A 16,696-nucleotide genomic window follows, 5' to 3' on the forward strand; every position below is an offset into this window, starting at 1 on the left:
CTCTCTCTCTCTCTCTCTCTCTCTCTCTCTCTCTCTCTCTCTGTGTGTGTGTGTGTATGTTGTGTGTGTGTGTGTGCATGCACGCAGAAAAGACTGGTTGCTGTGCAGAACTCTTTCTTTTCAGGCACACCCCACATATTTAGAGGAATCATAAGTGGTCTTCTTCAAATGCCAGAGGTAGCAATATACATTAAAACATTTCCATCCATTTCATGACTTTGTCTTACAAATACTCCTTCCTCCCACCTCCAAAAAAAGAAAACTCAGTTTTTATTTCCATTGAAGAAATTCAAGGTTTACCTGTAGTGACTCTTTTGTGGAATTTTTATTTATGTGAAAGCCCCACCTATAAACTCTCTTCTTTATCCTGAGGGGAAAAAAACTAAACTAAAATCAAACAACAAAAGCTCTCCCTGGATCCTCCTATTCCTATTAGCAATTTCCTTTAATTTCTCCTTTTCTCAGAAACTTTTCTTGAAAAAGCCATCTTAATTTGGTGCTATTTACTTTTTTCTCACTCTTTTAAATCCTTTGCAATCTAACTTCAGCCTTCATCCATCATCTGAAACTGTTCATTCCTAAATGATTGATATCTCTTAAATGCTAAATTTGCTAATATTTTCTCAAACATTTTTTTTTAATTTAAATCCTTATCTTCCATCTTGGAGTCAATACTGTGTATTGGCTCCAAGGCAAAAGAGTGGTAAGGGCTAGGCAATGGGGGTCAAGTGACTTGCCCAGGGTCACACAGGTAGGAAGTGTCTGAGGCCAGATTTGAGCCTAGGACCTCCTATCTCTAGGCTTGGCTCTCAATCCACTGACCCACCCAGCTACCCCCTCAAGCATCTTTCTTGACCTCCCTCCAGTATGTGACACTGTTCCTAGACACCCTTGAGTTTTCAATTGCTGCTTCTTTTCCCTATCTTATCACTTGTCTCTTCTGCTGGATTATCATCAATATCAACCCCATGCCTTGGTACTAGGTCTTATCCTTTTTTCTCTATTCTTTCTAACTAGGAGGTCTTCAATTCCTATGGGGTTCAATCATCAACTTTATGTATACAGTCTAGCTATGAAGCTCCAGAGCCTACCACCAAATGCCTACTGGACATTTCAAAATGGATATCCCACATACATCTCAAACTAAACATGACTAAAACAGAATTCAGTGTATCTTCCCATCTCCAAATCATTACTCTTAAGAAGAAATTTTCCTAGTTCACATTCTCTTATGGTCAGAGTCACTTTCTCTTCCTTCCAAGCCGTTGGAGAGACTGGAGATGAGCTGGAAATGTAATCAGCAGGACTCATGGAACTCTAATTATGGTTGGCAGAGTAGAGGTGTTGGAGGTTGGTACAAGCATCAGTACCAGGGATCAGACTCTGTATATGTCAAGGGTGCCTGCAAAAATAATGTAAGAGAAGAAGTCCAAGGAAGTATTGATGTCTGCTGGCCAGAAGTACATGATCTGAATACAAGTAGTGCATATTCTGGATGACAGACCAAAGAGAATCATTAGAAGCAGCTAAAAAAGGGATTGAGCAAACTAGGTCCCAAACCTTGAGAAACTAACTATGTATGCAGATAATTAACTTATCAAAGGAAAGAATGAATGGATTGACAACTGAAAAGAAGATGGCTGGAAAACAAGTAGAAATAAGGATGTTGTCCACAAAGACCAATTCACAAAGCTGTCTAACATGACTCAGGACATGGATATTGAAAGGAAGTATGTTCCTGTTCTTTCAAAAGTCGAAAGCAATCTTGAAGTTCACAGATTAGCCAGAGAAACAGCTAGAAAGAAGTGAGAAACTCAATACTACCCTGCAATATAATCTCCAAATTACTTTTCTCTTTGCCATTTCCCCCCTTGTCTAAGAGCTCTTTTCCATAGCTAGCTTTGGCCATTTTCTTCTCTCAGTTTTTCTATGTGCTACTTTGAATTTCTTCTAAAATAATCTTTTAACTCCAATTCACCTTGAAACTGGAGGCTGTTTCTTTCCTATCTTTTTTTTTTTCTTACCTATCTTTTTATCTCAAGCACTTGTCACAGTACCAGGCACATAGCTGGCATTTAATAAAGGCTTATTGACTTGGACTATAAATACTTTTCTCTTGTGCCAACACAACCTAAAAATACCAGTCTTGCCATCTCAAACTCTATCATCCCCTCAATAAATTCAAAATTTCCCTACTACTTCTAGGATCAAATATAAATTCTCATTTGGCATTCAAAGCTCATAACAACCTGGCTTCTTAGTGATAACTAATCCATCACATATTAAGTGCTTACTCTGTACCAGACACTGTGCTCTAAGAATTGGGGAAGCCAAAAAAAAAAAGGCCAATTTTAATTGAGGTAACATACAAACAACTATATGCATAAAAGATATAGATACATAGATACACACATACATACATAAATGGAAGGAAATCTCAGAGGGAAGGCACTAGAAGTACAAAAAACTCCATTTCACCTCTCCATACCTTTCCATATGGCATCCCCCCATGACTGGAATGCTCTCTCTGAATATCTACATATTACAACCCTCATTTTCCTTAAAGAAAGTACAGGATATATTTTCCATTAAAATGTAAGCTCCCCAAAAGCAAGTACTATTTTACCTTTGGTTTTGTATCCTCGATACTTTAAGTGTTATGCCTAGCACTCGGTAAATGTTTAATAAATGTTTGCTTGATACCAATGAAAGCTTTCAAGTATGAAATAAAACTACTCTGTGGAAGAAAAGAAAGACCAGAGTTCATTAGTATAAACTCGTAACTACCTCTCCTTTCTCAGAATAACAGGCATTGGCTTTGGTGAGATAGTCAGAATGGACAGAAAAGTATAAACTGAAAAACAGGAAATCCAGTCTTGGCTGGCTGTCAAAAAGGCAAGAGTCAGTTGAGTTTAAGTTTAGATCACAGGTTCAATTCCTCAAAAATGATTTCAGAAGGGGGCAGCTGGGTGGCTCAGTGGATTGAGAACCACGTGAGGGTGATTGAGAGAAGAGGTCCTAGGTTCAAATCTGGCCTCAGATGCTTCCTAGCTGTATAACCCTGGGCAAGCCACTTAACTTCCACTGCCTAGCCCTAGCCGCTCTTCTGCCTTGGAATGAATACACAGTATTAATTCTAACACAGAAGATAAGGGTTTAAAAAATTATTTCAGGGACAGAATGAGTATTGGCTCAGTTGCCAGTCATCTCAAAAGGTTTATTTTTACTACACATGAGCATAAGAAAAGGAAAAATTTCCCAGGATCCTGTTTTTTTCAGACCTGGTTCATTCCTAAAAGCTTACCTTCACTACCAGCTTGTCCTAGGATGGAAGCAGTCTGTCTACTGACTTGGAGAATATGCATGCATGCATACTACTGGACCATAATTCTGGAATTCTAGTGATTTATATGTTTATTTCACTTACCCCAATTATACTTTGAAAGCCTAAAGGCACAGGTACTATTGCATTATACATCTCTTTAAATTCACCTGACACAGAAAGTACTGTGATGTCCTAAATTGAGTTCGTTTCCTGAAAACTCTCAGACTTCACACAATGTCTGTGTGAAGAGACTGTGACCAGTCTCTAAGGTCAAAATCTCTTTACCATCTTTTAATTTTTCCCTTCCCTTTGTTTAATGTCCCTAAAAACCTGTTGATTCTTCTTCTATCTCTCCTATCTTCTATTCCCACTACCACCATGCTAGTAAGTAGACTGTAAATGTTGCCTGCCCATACTATTGCAATAGTCTCCCCAAGTGGTCTTTCCTACATTTCTCATTCTCAGGGCCAACACCATTTTCTGACTAGTTCCATACCACGTCACCTAAACCAAGTCTTGAGTACAATAAAGTATGCTTTGTAAGTATTATATGGCAGAGATATGAGGTTATATAGTAATTGTTCAGAAAAAGATGTGGGAGGTTTGGTGGACTGCAAGCTTAATAAGTTAGCAATGTGATATAGCAAGCAAAAAGGCTAATTTGATCTTGGAGTGCATTGAGGGCACTCCAAAAATAGAGTGATAGTCTCTTTATACTCTGTTCTTATCAGACTTCACCTGGAATACTGTGTTCACTTCAGTTCTGGGTACCATAGTTTAAAGGAAACATTAATAAATTGTAAAGTGTCCATAGGAGGACAACCAGGAAGATGAAGAGCCTTGAATCCATGTTATATAATGATTGATTGAAGGAACAAAGCATGTTTAGCTTGGAAAAGACCTGGGAGTAGGGGAAGGGTGCATCATGATAGCCATCTTTAAGTATTTAAAAGGTTTTTTATGTGGAGAAGAGATTTTTTTTCCGTTTTTAGTTCCAGAGGAAGAACCAAAAGCACTGGGTAAAATTTCAGAGACAACTTTAGATTTGGTGTCAAGTAAAACTTTCTAACAATTAAAGCTGTCCAAAAGTGAAATAGTCTGCCTTTAGAAGTTGTAGGGTTCACCCCCTTTGGAGCTTTTCAAGCACCATTTGGAATATGTGTAGTGAGTATTCCATTTATTTAAAGATTGGATTAGATAGCTACTTTGGTTCCTTCCAACTCTCAAATTCTTTGACTCAGGTGCTATCTATTCCCTTCTTCCCCCAAGCCTTTCCTGATCCTTCATTTTGTTTTGCAACTTTGATCAATTTCTCATATCCTTATCAATGTTTGTGTCTTATTCTTTCAGTACACTGGTAAGCTCCACCATATTTTATCTAAAATTCCCATGCCCTTCCTCCCCCTAGCACAATGGGTACTTAATATTTCTTGAGTGAATATCTGTTCTTTCATGCATCCCAAACTACACAGCTGTCTGCATCACTAAGCAAAGGAACTAAAGGAGTTTTCCAAAATTAAGAATTTTAAAGTTGCAAAATCAGCAACATGGACGTTACTTGAAATTACAAATAGTCTTTATAAAAGAAAAATCACAAACACTGAAACCAGATTTTTGTGGGAAACAGAAAAAAAATTTTTATTCCAAAGGGAGATAGAAATTTAATTTAAATTCTTTGGAAAATACAGTTTGATACAGCTCCAACACCTTTAGGGTACATTTTTCCTCTGAACATGATCTCTTGGTGATGAACAAAACTGTAGCCATTCATCTTGCTGTTTGTGTTTGAGTCTTAAATATATCAAAGGTATATGGACTCTTCTGATGCAGAAGAATATGATTTTAGTGAGATGTATTATTGTCTTTTTCCCATTTATGTCTAAGAACTTGAAGAACTCCTCCCCCATATACCTTTGGTTTATTTGTTAGATAAAAGAGGCACACAGTTTGACAAAGTGAATTTTTAAAAAGTATGTAACAGACAAAAATACTGAAGTTTGGAATAAGGTGAAAATTCAAGTATAGTATAAATATTTAAGGCAGCTGGTCTCCAGACAGATGAGTTAAGGCAGTCTTTGGATTAAGAGGTGCTCTTAGAAGATGTAGAATATTTATCTTCTTTTCCTGAAAAATAAAACCATTCCAGTTACTAGCTCTTGAATCCTTCTTCTCATGAAAAAAAAAAGAGTCACTTAGTAAATTAGTAAAACAGGGCAATGAGAGAATCATAAAATCAGGTCAATCATTATAAATGGACCGAAAAATGTATGGTATGTCTAGTAGGGAAATAATGTTACATGGTAAAAAGTGTGCTGGTTTTGAAGTGAGAGAACCTAGATTAAAATCCTAGTTCTTCTGCTTACTATGTGACCTTGAAAAAAATCAATTAATTTTTCTGGAGCTCAGTTTCCTTGTCTGCAAAATGAAGGGGATGACCGAAAAATCTTGTGATTCTACAAGTGAAGCAAAACTTGAGTTCTACAAGGTATTGTTTTAAAGATATAACCAAACTAAAATCTTAACATACTTGAAAAAAAATTGGTATCAGAAATATATTATTATATATGTAAATATCTAAAATATATTATTAAAATTATTTTAAAACATACTACAAAAATAGTTGGGACAAGTAAGACTGCTGTATTGGAATCTAGTTAAATAATTTCCATTTTAATTCAAATCAATTTCTCAAATGATAAATCAGTCTTCCTTTCCCCTCTTGTGGTAGGAAACAGGATTACTACAGATATGGCTAATAATGAAAAGATTTCTTATTTCTGTATGTGCTCTCTTGCCTACTCTATCCATTCTTGTTTAAACAAATATGAGGGAAGGGTACAAGGTAGAATAGAATTTCTGCTTTCTGGGGGGAAAAAAAAGACCTACCATGAACTGATGCAGAGTAAAATAAGCAGAACCAGGAGAATCTTATACACAGTAACTGCAATATTGTGGAACGATCAAATATAATAATAATAGACTTTGCTACTAACAGCAATACAATGATCCAGAACAAGTCTGAGGGGCTTATGGAAAAGAATGCTATCTACCTCCAGAGAAAGAACTGTTGGAGTAGAAATGCAGATGAAAACAGATTTATTATTAATCTGGGTTTATGTTTTGGGGTTTTGGTTCTATAAGATTATTTGCTTACAAAAATGAATAATATGGAAATATATATTGCATGATAATACATATATAACTTAGATTGAATTGCTTGTCAGCTATGAGAGAGGGAGGGAAGGGAGACAATATGAATCATATGACTTTGGAAAACATGTGGAAATTTGTTATTCAAATAAAAAAAGAATCTGTATAAAATTATCAAATAAAAGCATTAAAAGCCCGGCAGCCAAAAGTCACTAAATTGTGCATATTCTTTGACCCAATGATACCACTACGAAGCCTATACTACAGAGATCAAAATAAAACGAGTAAAACTGATATATACAAAAAAATATATTTTTAACAGTTTTTAACAGTAACAAATTACTACAAGCAAAGGAGGTGCAAGCCTCAAATGGAGAATGATTGAACAAATTATGGTATATGATTGTATCAGAATATTATAACACTGTTAAAATATGTTTCAGAGAAACCTGGAAAAATTAATAGGAACCCATGTGGAATGAAGTAGAGGAACTAGGAGCAAATTTATACAATCAGAACAACATTGTAAAGACAACTTCAAAAGGCTTAAAAACTAATTCTGGAGAGCTGATGTTAGAATATGCTCTCCATATCTGGAATCAGAAGTGATGCACTCAGTGTGTATATAATGAAACAAACATTTTTGGATTAAACTAGTGAGAAAATTTGTCTCATTTAAGCATGTGTATGTTAGAATAGTTGTTTTTCTTTTTTTCAAATGGTATGGGGAGGATAAGATAGAAAGTAAGTGATTAATTGAAAAAAATATTATTAATAAAAGTTTTTTTAAAACATAGGAAGTTTCTACCATCCAGGTCATTGTTAAGGAGTAGAGGGGAGTCTTATAACTCCTGAGGGTAAGAAATGAAGTGGCCGAGTGGTATAAGGACAAATGGATTTAATCTCTTATAAAAAATGAGTCTGTCTCTTATCAGTACTAGGTCTTTCTATGGGAAGGCTTATGACCACCTGGTTGGAAAGGTTGCACATAGCATTCCTGAACATGTGTAGGTTAGACTAAAGAGCCCCTGTGTCCATTCCAACACTAAGATTCATTGTTCCAGAAGCAGTAGTGGTATAATAGAATGAGCCCTGTTTAGAATCAAAGAACTCATGCTCAAATTCCAGCTTAGTTAATTACCACATCTATGATCCTGTAGAGCAAAGCAAGTCATCTTCTTTCTCTGAGTCTCATATTCCTCATGCATAAAAGAGAGCAGAGAACTGACCAGGGCTGTAAGCTTTTAGTAGTATGTGGTTTAAAAGATTTTCAAGGTGGGGCAGCTAGGTGGTTCAGGGGATAGAGAGCCATGTCTGGAGACAGGAGGTCCTGGGTTCAAATCTGACCTCAAACACATGGAAGGTAAAGGTTAGGGGAAAAAAAGATTTTCAGGGTGCTTCATTGCGTTCCTGTCACCCTTCTTCAGTTAGCAGAACAGGTCTTTTGAAAAGCTAGCAGAGAAAATTAACTTTATTGGAGAAAATGCAATTGGTGAATACTGCTCTTTTATATGTTGTAGTATTTTTTCATTAAATGCTTATTAGACCTCAAAAAATATGTAGGTCTTTCTGCCAATTGAACTAACATGGAAAGGGAAAATAGATCCTGAAAAACCATATGCATCAAGGAATTATTTTCAAACTGGCTTAATGATACTGGTTTAAAAGAAAGCAAACATGAAGTTAAACAAGAAGACCTTGTGGTCTGAAGATGAAGTGAATCAAAAACATATAGCATTAATTTTCCCTCTCCTGAGCAACTGTTCTGTTTCTGGATAGCTCACTTGGTTTCTTTTTAAGCTTTGTTTGTAAAACAAGGGAAATAACGACAAATACAACTTTCAGATTAAAGACATGTAAAATGCTATTATGAGAACTAGAGGCAAGGAAACATTCTGCAGAAATTCTTTAATGAAAATAGGTCTTGTCCCTAAAGTTAAATGATATATTTCTAAATTATTGCTATGTGGCACTGAATTTAATTTTTACTCTTTTAACTTTTATCTAAATAAGGGAAACCTGGTCTTTCCCAACTACTCCAGTCCCTAGTAATCATAACCCTCCTTTAGTTTATACCTCTCATTTGACACTCATCCAGCCCACAAATACTTACTGACCACCTAGTACAAATTAAACAGTATTGTGGTAATTAGCCCTGTGTAGTGAAAAAAAGCACTGGTTTGGAAGGCAGCAGATTTACACTTTAGTTCTGGCTCAGCTACTATAGCATTTCTGTAATATGTTTAACAAGCTATCTTTAACTCTCTGAGTCTCAGTTTCTTCATCTGTAAAATGGGAGGAGTGGATAAAATGATTTCTAAATTCCCAGCACTCTTAACATTTTACACCTCCACCCCCACCCTTTAAGCTAGAAGAGCTGACAAAATAGACATAAAAAAGATAATGCATAAGAAGACAACATGACTGTAAGTAAATGTCAATAGAACAGACATAAAAATGCTATGAATTTAGGTAAGAGAGCTTGAGGCTACCATTATCAAAGTGAAACTTCACCAAAAATATGGGATAAGAGCTGGATATTTAAAGAACAGTAGAATTCAATTGTGTGAAGAAGATGAGAGAATGGTATGAGCAACAGTTGAAATAAGCAAGCTGTTTTCAGAGGCCAGTGTGAAGCCATTTGCTAATAAATTAACAAAAGTTTCTTCATAACCCTGATCTCTCTCTCTCTCTCTCTCTCTCTCTCTCTCTCTCTCTCTCTCTCTCTCACACACACACACACACACACACATTTTGGTTCATTTAATACATATTTGAATTCAATGAAATATGTCCACTATACAGATACTACTATAACATACTAGGTACCATGTATATGACAAGCATTTCTGGTATTGTGTATGTACTAGCGATACAAAAGCAAAAATGAAATAACCCAACATCAAGGATATTTAATAGAGTGGTAGTGGGGCATACAAGAAGATAAAGGTATAATGCAGGAAAGTGAGGAAGAGATGGAAACAAGGAAAGTGCAGGAAAATTACTCTAGAAATCCTAAAAAAAGAAGCTACACTTTTAGTTGGAGTTAGAGAAAATCAGGAGTTATGACAATGCAGAAGAGGTGATACCTGAAATAAACCTTGAAGATAATGATTCTGAAAGAGAGAGCTGAGACAGTAATTCATTACAGGTATTGGGGATAACCTGTGTAAATGCATGGCAGTGGGAGATGGAATACTGAATTCAGGGAACAATTGGCAATCTAGTTTTGCTAGAACATGAAATGCATGAAAGATGATAAAATATAGAATTAGTCAATGTCTTTGGGGAGCTAGGCATATAAGTATATTAAGATTTTGTCATTGGGAAAGCTTTCAACTGGTCCAGCCATTTTGAAAAACTATTTGGAACAGCGTGAAAATAGACATTAAATTGTTCATATACTTAGGCCTAGTGATTCCACTACTAGGCATATGCCCAAGAGTAATGTGATATCAATCAGAGGTCATAAAAACTAAAAGGTTTATATCATTTCCTAGAGGAAATGGGAAGCCACTGAAGGGTTTCTTTTCCCCTAAAGGAGAATGATAATGTCAGATCTGTGACTTAGGGTTTAAAAAAAATAATGAAAGTAGAAACTAGAGGCAGTTTGCACAAAGGTCAGAAAGGGTGGAGTAAGGAATAAGAAAGGGGCATCTGGTCCTGAATAGAAGAGGATTGGATCAAGGAGACAATTAGAGGGGAAATGTTGGCAAGGAAGTCTACTTTATATCCTCTGAGACTAGAACAAGGGAAAAAATGATTGATATAGGGCAAGTCTGAGTTATGGAATAGGAAAGATGAGGGAACACAAAACAATTAAGACTCAATTTTCTTTGGAACAAGGGAGTCAGGGTCATCTATGGAGAGAGGAGAAAAAACAGATATGGCACACTGGGGTTGAGAAAAAAGAAGTTTTGAAGGACTAATGTGTGGACTGTGATCAAGGGTCAGAGATGATTACCATGAAAGCCCATTTGAAAGTAGATATCATTAATGCAGTAGCTTAGGAGGATGATGGTGGTGGCAACTCAGGGTTAAGAACTGGCAGAACATAAAAAGAGAAAGAGAAGAGGCAAGGGATTTAAGGGTGAAGAATAAAGACTTACTGAACTGTTTAACAATTTAATAAACATATATTAATCATCTACTGTGTACCAGAAACTCTGTGCTAGTCAGTATCTATTCTCACAGGTTTATAGTCTACTAATTCTACTGCACATGTCCATGGTACAGAATATGAAGGAAAGAAAGGTAAACTAGATCAGGAGTGAGTAGAGGAACTGGAAATTATCTTAAAGATGAAGAACTGGTTTGGGGAAAGAGAAGCAATAGATATAACAGGTCAGCAGACTGATCAGAGAGGAGCATTTCATGAATGTATATCCACTGATCAAGTTTCAGGCTTACCAACATAGCTCAGCAGCCCTGCCCTGCCCCTGGGGAAAGTTGTCCTTCTTTATACTGTTACTTGTGTTAGGCCCTTTCTCCAGAAAGGGGAACATCTTTGCAGATGTTCTCTAGGATTTTCATTCTCAACAACAAAATAATAACTATACCTTCTTATTTAGAAACCAGAATTGTATTGTGTAGATATATAAATAGCTTCAACTACAAGGTATTTTCCTTGTCACAGTGACAGGAACATCAGAAAGGTCAGGAAGGGTAGTAAAAGACTAAGAAAAGTGAAATTTTGGGAAATATCTTGTTATTACTTAAAGGATTTTCTAATTCTTTGTTGCTGACATTTTCAGGTAAAATATTTGCATTTGTATTTAGACTTGATGTGATTTTGTTTCTAAATTATAATATTTCTCATAATATTTGTAACACTTCAAAAGGAATTTTATTAAATTTTGATTCAAATGTATATTTAGTAATATAATATACTTCTTTTAGGGGAATGCAGTCTGATTTTTCAGTTAAAAATTGGTTATTTCAATTTTGCAGTATATATTTTTTTGTTGGCAGAGTATTTTGCATGTATGTCTAAAAAAAAAAAAGAAATGGCATTTTTTGTGCCATAAAATTACATTTTTCTTATTGTCTTTGAGTATATAGAAATGGAAGCAAATATAATTGCTTTAAAAAAAGATCATGGAAGTAGAACAATTTTGGGCTAATGGTCAAGTCTAAGGAAATACTACCCCTGTGGGTTGCTGAAAATAGAGATGGGGGTCTTAGGAACTGGAGAGTTTGATCAATTAAGAGGCCAGGGCGTTTGAAGAGACCTAGATGTTGGATGATACCTGCAATGAAATTCTGGATAGGGTAATCAACTTCAAAGGAGAGGCTGCCGAATGATGGTGGCAGAAAAACTGTCAGGAATTGGAAGTAGAAAGCAGAGTATAAGAGGAGTGGGCCAGTGCTAGAGAGAATGGGATGTTTTCAGGGGAAAGTAATGTTTCCAGAAGGGGCAGAAGGCAAAAGGACTATCAAAGAGATCTAGAATTAAGAGGAATTTTTTTTCTTAACTCAGTGGGTTTTTTGAGAGGGAAGACTAAGCAGGATTGGGATGAGCGTATGATATAAATAGCTGGTGAAAGGGATTTTTGCCTTGGCAGATGGCAACTATGAAGAACAAGATTAGAGGTGGAGAAAAGAATTTGCTATAGGATAAAGAAAGTCTCAAATCTTAAATTTCTAGACCAAATCAACAGAAAAACTATTTAGAAAATTGGTTTGAAGGTGCTTCAACTAATGGTATTTCCCAGGTAGAAATCCCTTAATGGACTATTGTGGGGGACAGAATGATTATAGGGCCTGGGAAGGTCAGGTGGTAAAGGAGAAGCAAACAATTGCTACTTGAGTTAGAATTCATCTGAATTAATGACAGTACAGAAGAGTCAAATGTCTAAGTCCTGTATCAAAATAAGGAAACATGACTGATTCGTTCTGGATTTGAGAAAGACATACTGCTCCTTTCTTATAGGAGAATGTGCAATAATAAATAGGAATATAGACTTATTAATGATGCTTCTCTCAACACATCCTGAGATTGTTCGGCAAATCTTCTGCTATGGGTTCTGTTTTGGATTTCCATGTTGTAGACTCACAACAAAGAAATGAAACATATATAAGCAATTATCCTGACATCCTGACACACTCCTGTGTATCCTATTAAGTCTCATTTAAAAAACAGATCTAAGAGATCTATACTTTAGAGTATTTGTGTAAGACTGCTAACCAATGAGTGAAATGAACTACAATTTAACCTATCATTTGACTACTGTTCAATTCTTTTAATAAGTGATAGAAAATCATAGCAACTATGGTGATTAACACAAGATAAGCCAGGCAGCATAGAGGTGTTTAGAGTAATTTTTTTTAATGTTGATGAAACTGAATAGTTCTAAAGCATGTGTGACTGTTCCCCAGTGTATTTAACTGAACATTCTGTTCTGGCTTACACCTCCTACTTTCCAAATTTGGTCTCTTAAAATAATTATTTAAAAAAAAAAACACATAAGAAACTTGTTAAGTGTGTTTTAAGTGCTCAGCAAGTATGTAGAAGAATTCCTTTCTTCTTAATAGTAGACAATCTGAACCACAGTGCAAAAGACAATTTATATGTCTCTTGTCCTACTACTAATTGTCTTAAAATACTTAGCATAGTACCTGGCACATACTAGGTGCTTAATAAATGCTTCCTGAGTCTCATTTTATAGGGCTCAGAATCAGTCTTGGATTCTGTATTATAATCTAAAATCCTATACTAGTAGCAGTTTAGAAGAATTCAAGAACATACATTATCATGGTATTTTATTATAATGGAAAACAGAACTGATTACTGAAAGTGATTATGATCCTTGTATAACTGTGTCCCACCGTACCCTCATATAATCTGTAGGATAAAGATTTCTAACAACTTATGGTACCCAAAATAAGTGACCAGTAAATTGAATGTTCAAGCACTCAATCTACAACTGCTTGAAAAGATTAGGAAAACACATAAGAACTATATAAATATGACTACAAAATACTCTTTATAGGAATAAAGGATCTAAATAATTGGAGAAATATCAATTGTTCTTGGATAAGTCATGCCAATAGAATTAAAAAATGACTATGTTTCTTAAATTAATTGAACAGATTTGGTTCCACAAACTATCAAAGGATTACCAGAACTAGAAAAAACTTTAAAATATAGTTAAAACAAAATTCAAAGGTAGTGATAAAAGGGCAAGAATCTTAAGAGTAATAATGAAAAAAAGTAATAATGTTGAAGGTCAGATATATCTGTAGAAAGATGTGAGAAATTGAACAGAATGTATTGTCCCAAGGGTCATTCCAAGAAGCTGCTTTTTCTCTTTTTTTCCTTTAATAATTTTTATTTTTTAGAAAAGTTAACATGGTTACATGATTCATGCTCTTACTTTCCCCTTCACCCCCCGACTTCCCCCCCGCCATAACTGATGCACATTTCCACTGGTTTTAACGTGTGTCATTGATCAAGACCTATATTTCCAAATATATTAACACTATCTGGCTTTGGAACAGATCTCCAATTGAGGGTCTTTGGTAATAAAGGTTTCCGTGATTTTTTTAGTTTATGGAAATAGTCTGATAATAAAAATATATATGGGGAGGAGGGGGGAACCTGGCAGTATCCAATCTTAAACTATACTACAAAGCAGTAAACATCAAAACTGTTCTTTTCCTGTAAAAAAATTAGAAAAACTGATAAAGAATAGATTATATTCACAGCATCAGAAACAAACTGAGTGTTGGAGAGACCCAAATACTGCAATTACTGTGATAAAGACTCACTTTTCAATAATGAATGCTCAGAAAATTAGATAGCAATCCTGCCTAAATTAAACTTAAACAAATACCTCATACCATCTACCACAATAAGCTCTAAATAGATATAATACATAAATGCAAAGGCAACACCATAAATAAATTAGAGAGTAGGGAAAAAGACTCCTTTCACCAATACAAATAGGGGGGAAAGTATTTGACCAAACAAGGCAAAAACTCAAGGGAGATAAAATGAATACTTTTGATTTTTATACAAACAAAATCAATGCAGTTGGAATTAGAAGGGAAATCACTGCAAAAAAAAATCTTTGGAGAAAGTTTCTCTGATAAGAGACTGATACCCATGATATATGGAAGTTTCAAACAAATATAAGAGCCATTTCCCAAGAGATAAATTGTCAAAAAATAAAAAAAGACAATTCTAAGGGGAAAAAAAAATCCAACCTAAGAACAAAAATGCTTTGTTTCACTAATAGTACGTAATAAAAATTAAAACAACAACTCCTGGTTCTACCTCTCATCTATGAGACATATGACAAAAAAAAAAAAAAAAAAAAAAAAAAAAAAAAAAAAAAAAAAAAAAAACAATTTTTGNAAAAAAAAAAAAAAAAAAAAAAAAAAAAAAAAAAAAAAAAAAAAAAAGAAAATCACAATTTTTGGAGGGGAGAACTTTAGAGCTGAAAGAATCAAAATTGATGACATAGTCCATACTAATTTATATGTGAAGAAATTTAGAAGACAGATTGCCCACATGGTTAAATCATTAATTGGTGGCAGAATGATGACTAACTCTCAGGATTCACAACTCCAAGGTTAGTGTTTCGTCCACCATACCATACACAAATTCCAAAAATTTGTATGATGTTAACTGGTTGTAAATATCTACTGACCACATGAATGGAAAATGAAAAATCTGGAGAAATTTATCTCACAAAATTCCATGAGGCAAAAGAAAATAAAGGTGAAGGATTCTTTTTCTTCACATAAATTCAGATTCTTTTTCTGCATGAAATAAACCCTCACGTTCTGGCACATTCAACTTAGTAAACTTTATTTCTGTACTTAACAAATTACATGTGATTCAATTTACATATGTGTATGTGCTCCCCAGGCTTTCCCTTCTTAAATACCAAAATAATTTCAAGAAGCTCCCAGAATAGAGTGAACTTCAAAGAACCTCTGGATGAAGCCTCATTTAAGAGTCTTTATCATTTCCTTACAGTCAAGATTTGACTGCCAAGTACCTAAACCCCATATACCTTTCTAAGTGGCATGGTTTACTTTGTTAAAGGACAAAAAGGTTCCTCTATATGGTCCTGAACTTGTTGAATTTAATTACATTCGGCAATGTCACAAAATGAATGCTATCTGGTACTAATAAACTGAGGAGGGTTCTCTCCAAAGCATGTCCAGATGGACTAACTAGTGAGTTATGCTGAATAATATTAAGATTTTGTAAATTCACTGATATTAAAGGAAATCCTATAGTGATTTGCTTCCAAATGTTTGTTAAATCCAGATCATGTTTAAATTGGGCCACAACCGTACATTCAAATAGGCTTCAAAATCTGTCCCTAATCACCAACCCAGCACAACTCATGTGAAAGTCCCATTTATATTTACCTAAATGAGAGAGTCACACAGATCATCCTCTTCCTCAAGGCCAGTGATATGAGAGATACCAGATGGTTTCATTTTTTAACTCTGGTCCAAAGAGAGGGTGGAGCTGGGCCAGAAAAGCAATCAGCCAACTGTAAAAGAGTAAGGGAGGTGGAGTGGGAAAAGGAAGTCAAGAGAAGAAAGGGGAAAAAAATAAAATTATATTAGTTATGATCATTTTTAGGTACAAGACTGTGATGACAAATACATCTCAATACCATATAAGGGCAAACAAACCATTTCTCTGACAAATCAACAACCTTCAAGCCATACTTCACTCAGAATACTACACTAAAGAGTATACATTCTAATTAGGGAGTTTTAAAAGGATTTTTGGTACTAGACAATTTCATATCGTCCCTTTTCATCTGGGAGAAAAAGTCTCAACTTTTTCCTCTTTTCTTTCTCTAAAAATCTTAGGTCCTCCCACAAAGAATATGTACTCCTTGAAGTCTTCTGCAGACAAAATGTCCCACATTCTTCAACTGATCTTTACCTGGTTACATTTCTCTAGATGTTTTCCAGTCTGTCAATGTCCTTCCTAAAATGTGGGTATTGAAACAGAATACAATTCTCCAGATGTGGTCGGAGCAGTGTTGAACACTGCAAAAAACAAAAAAAAAAAACAAAAACAAAAAAAAACAAAAACAAAAACAAAAAAAAAAACTTCTGTTGTTTCTTGTAAAGTAAAGCTCTCTTAATGCAGCCTATGGTCCATTTGCTTATTGGTTACCATGCCACTTTGCTGCCTAATACTAAGTTTGCAGTTCACCAGAAACACCAGACCTTTTTTAGGTG

General features: G+C 35.0%; 1 protein-coding gene across 1 annotated transcript in view; it reads right to left on the bottom strand.

Moving 5' to 3' along the window:
• Positions 1-4,936: 4,936 nt before the first annotated feature.
• ATP6V0E1 (ATPase H+ transporting V0 subunit e1) overlaps positions 4,937-16,696 on the bottom strand; it is a 44,153-nt gene continuing 32,393 nt past the window's right edge. The window contains exons 3-4 of the mRNA XM_044664449.1: positions 15,863-15,990; positions 4,937-5,449 (exon numbers count right to left, since the gene is read on the bottom strand). Of these exons, the coding sequence (XP_044520384.1) occupies positions 15,897-15,990 (94 nt within the window). The 3' untranslated portion in view covers positions 4,937-5,449; positions 15,863-15,896. The remainder of the gene's footprint in view (positions 5,450-15,862; positions 15,991-16,696) is intronic.

This window comes from Gracilinanus agilis, chromosome 2 (genome assembly GCF_016433145.1).
Source record: "Gracilinanus agilis isolate LMUSP501 chromosome 2, AgileGrace, whole genome shotgun sequence".
Lineage (NCBI taxonomy): Eukaryota > Metazoa > Chordata > Mammalia > Didelphimorphia > Didelphidae > Gracilinanus > Gracilinanus agilis.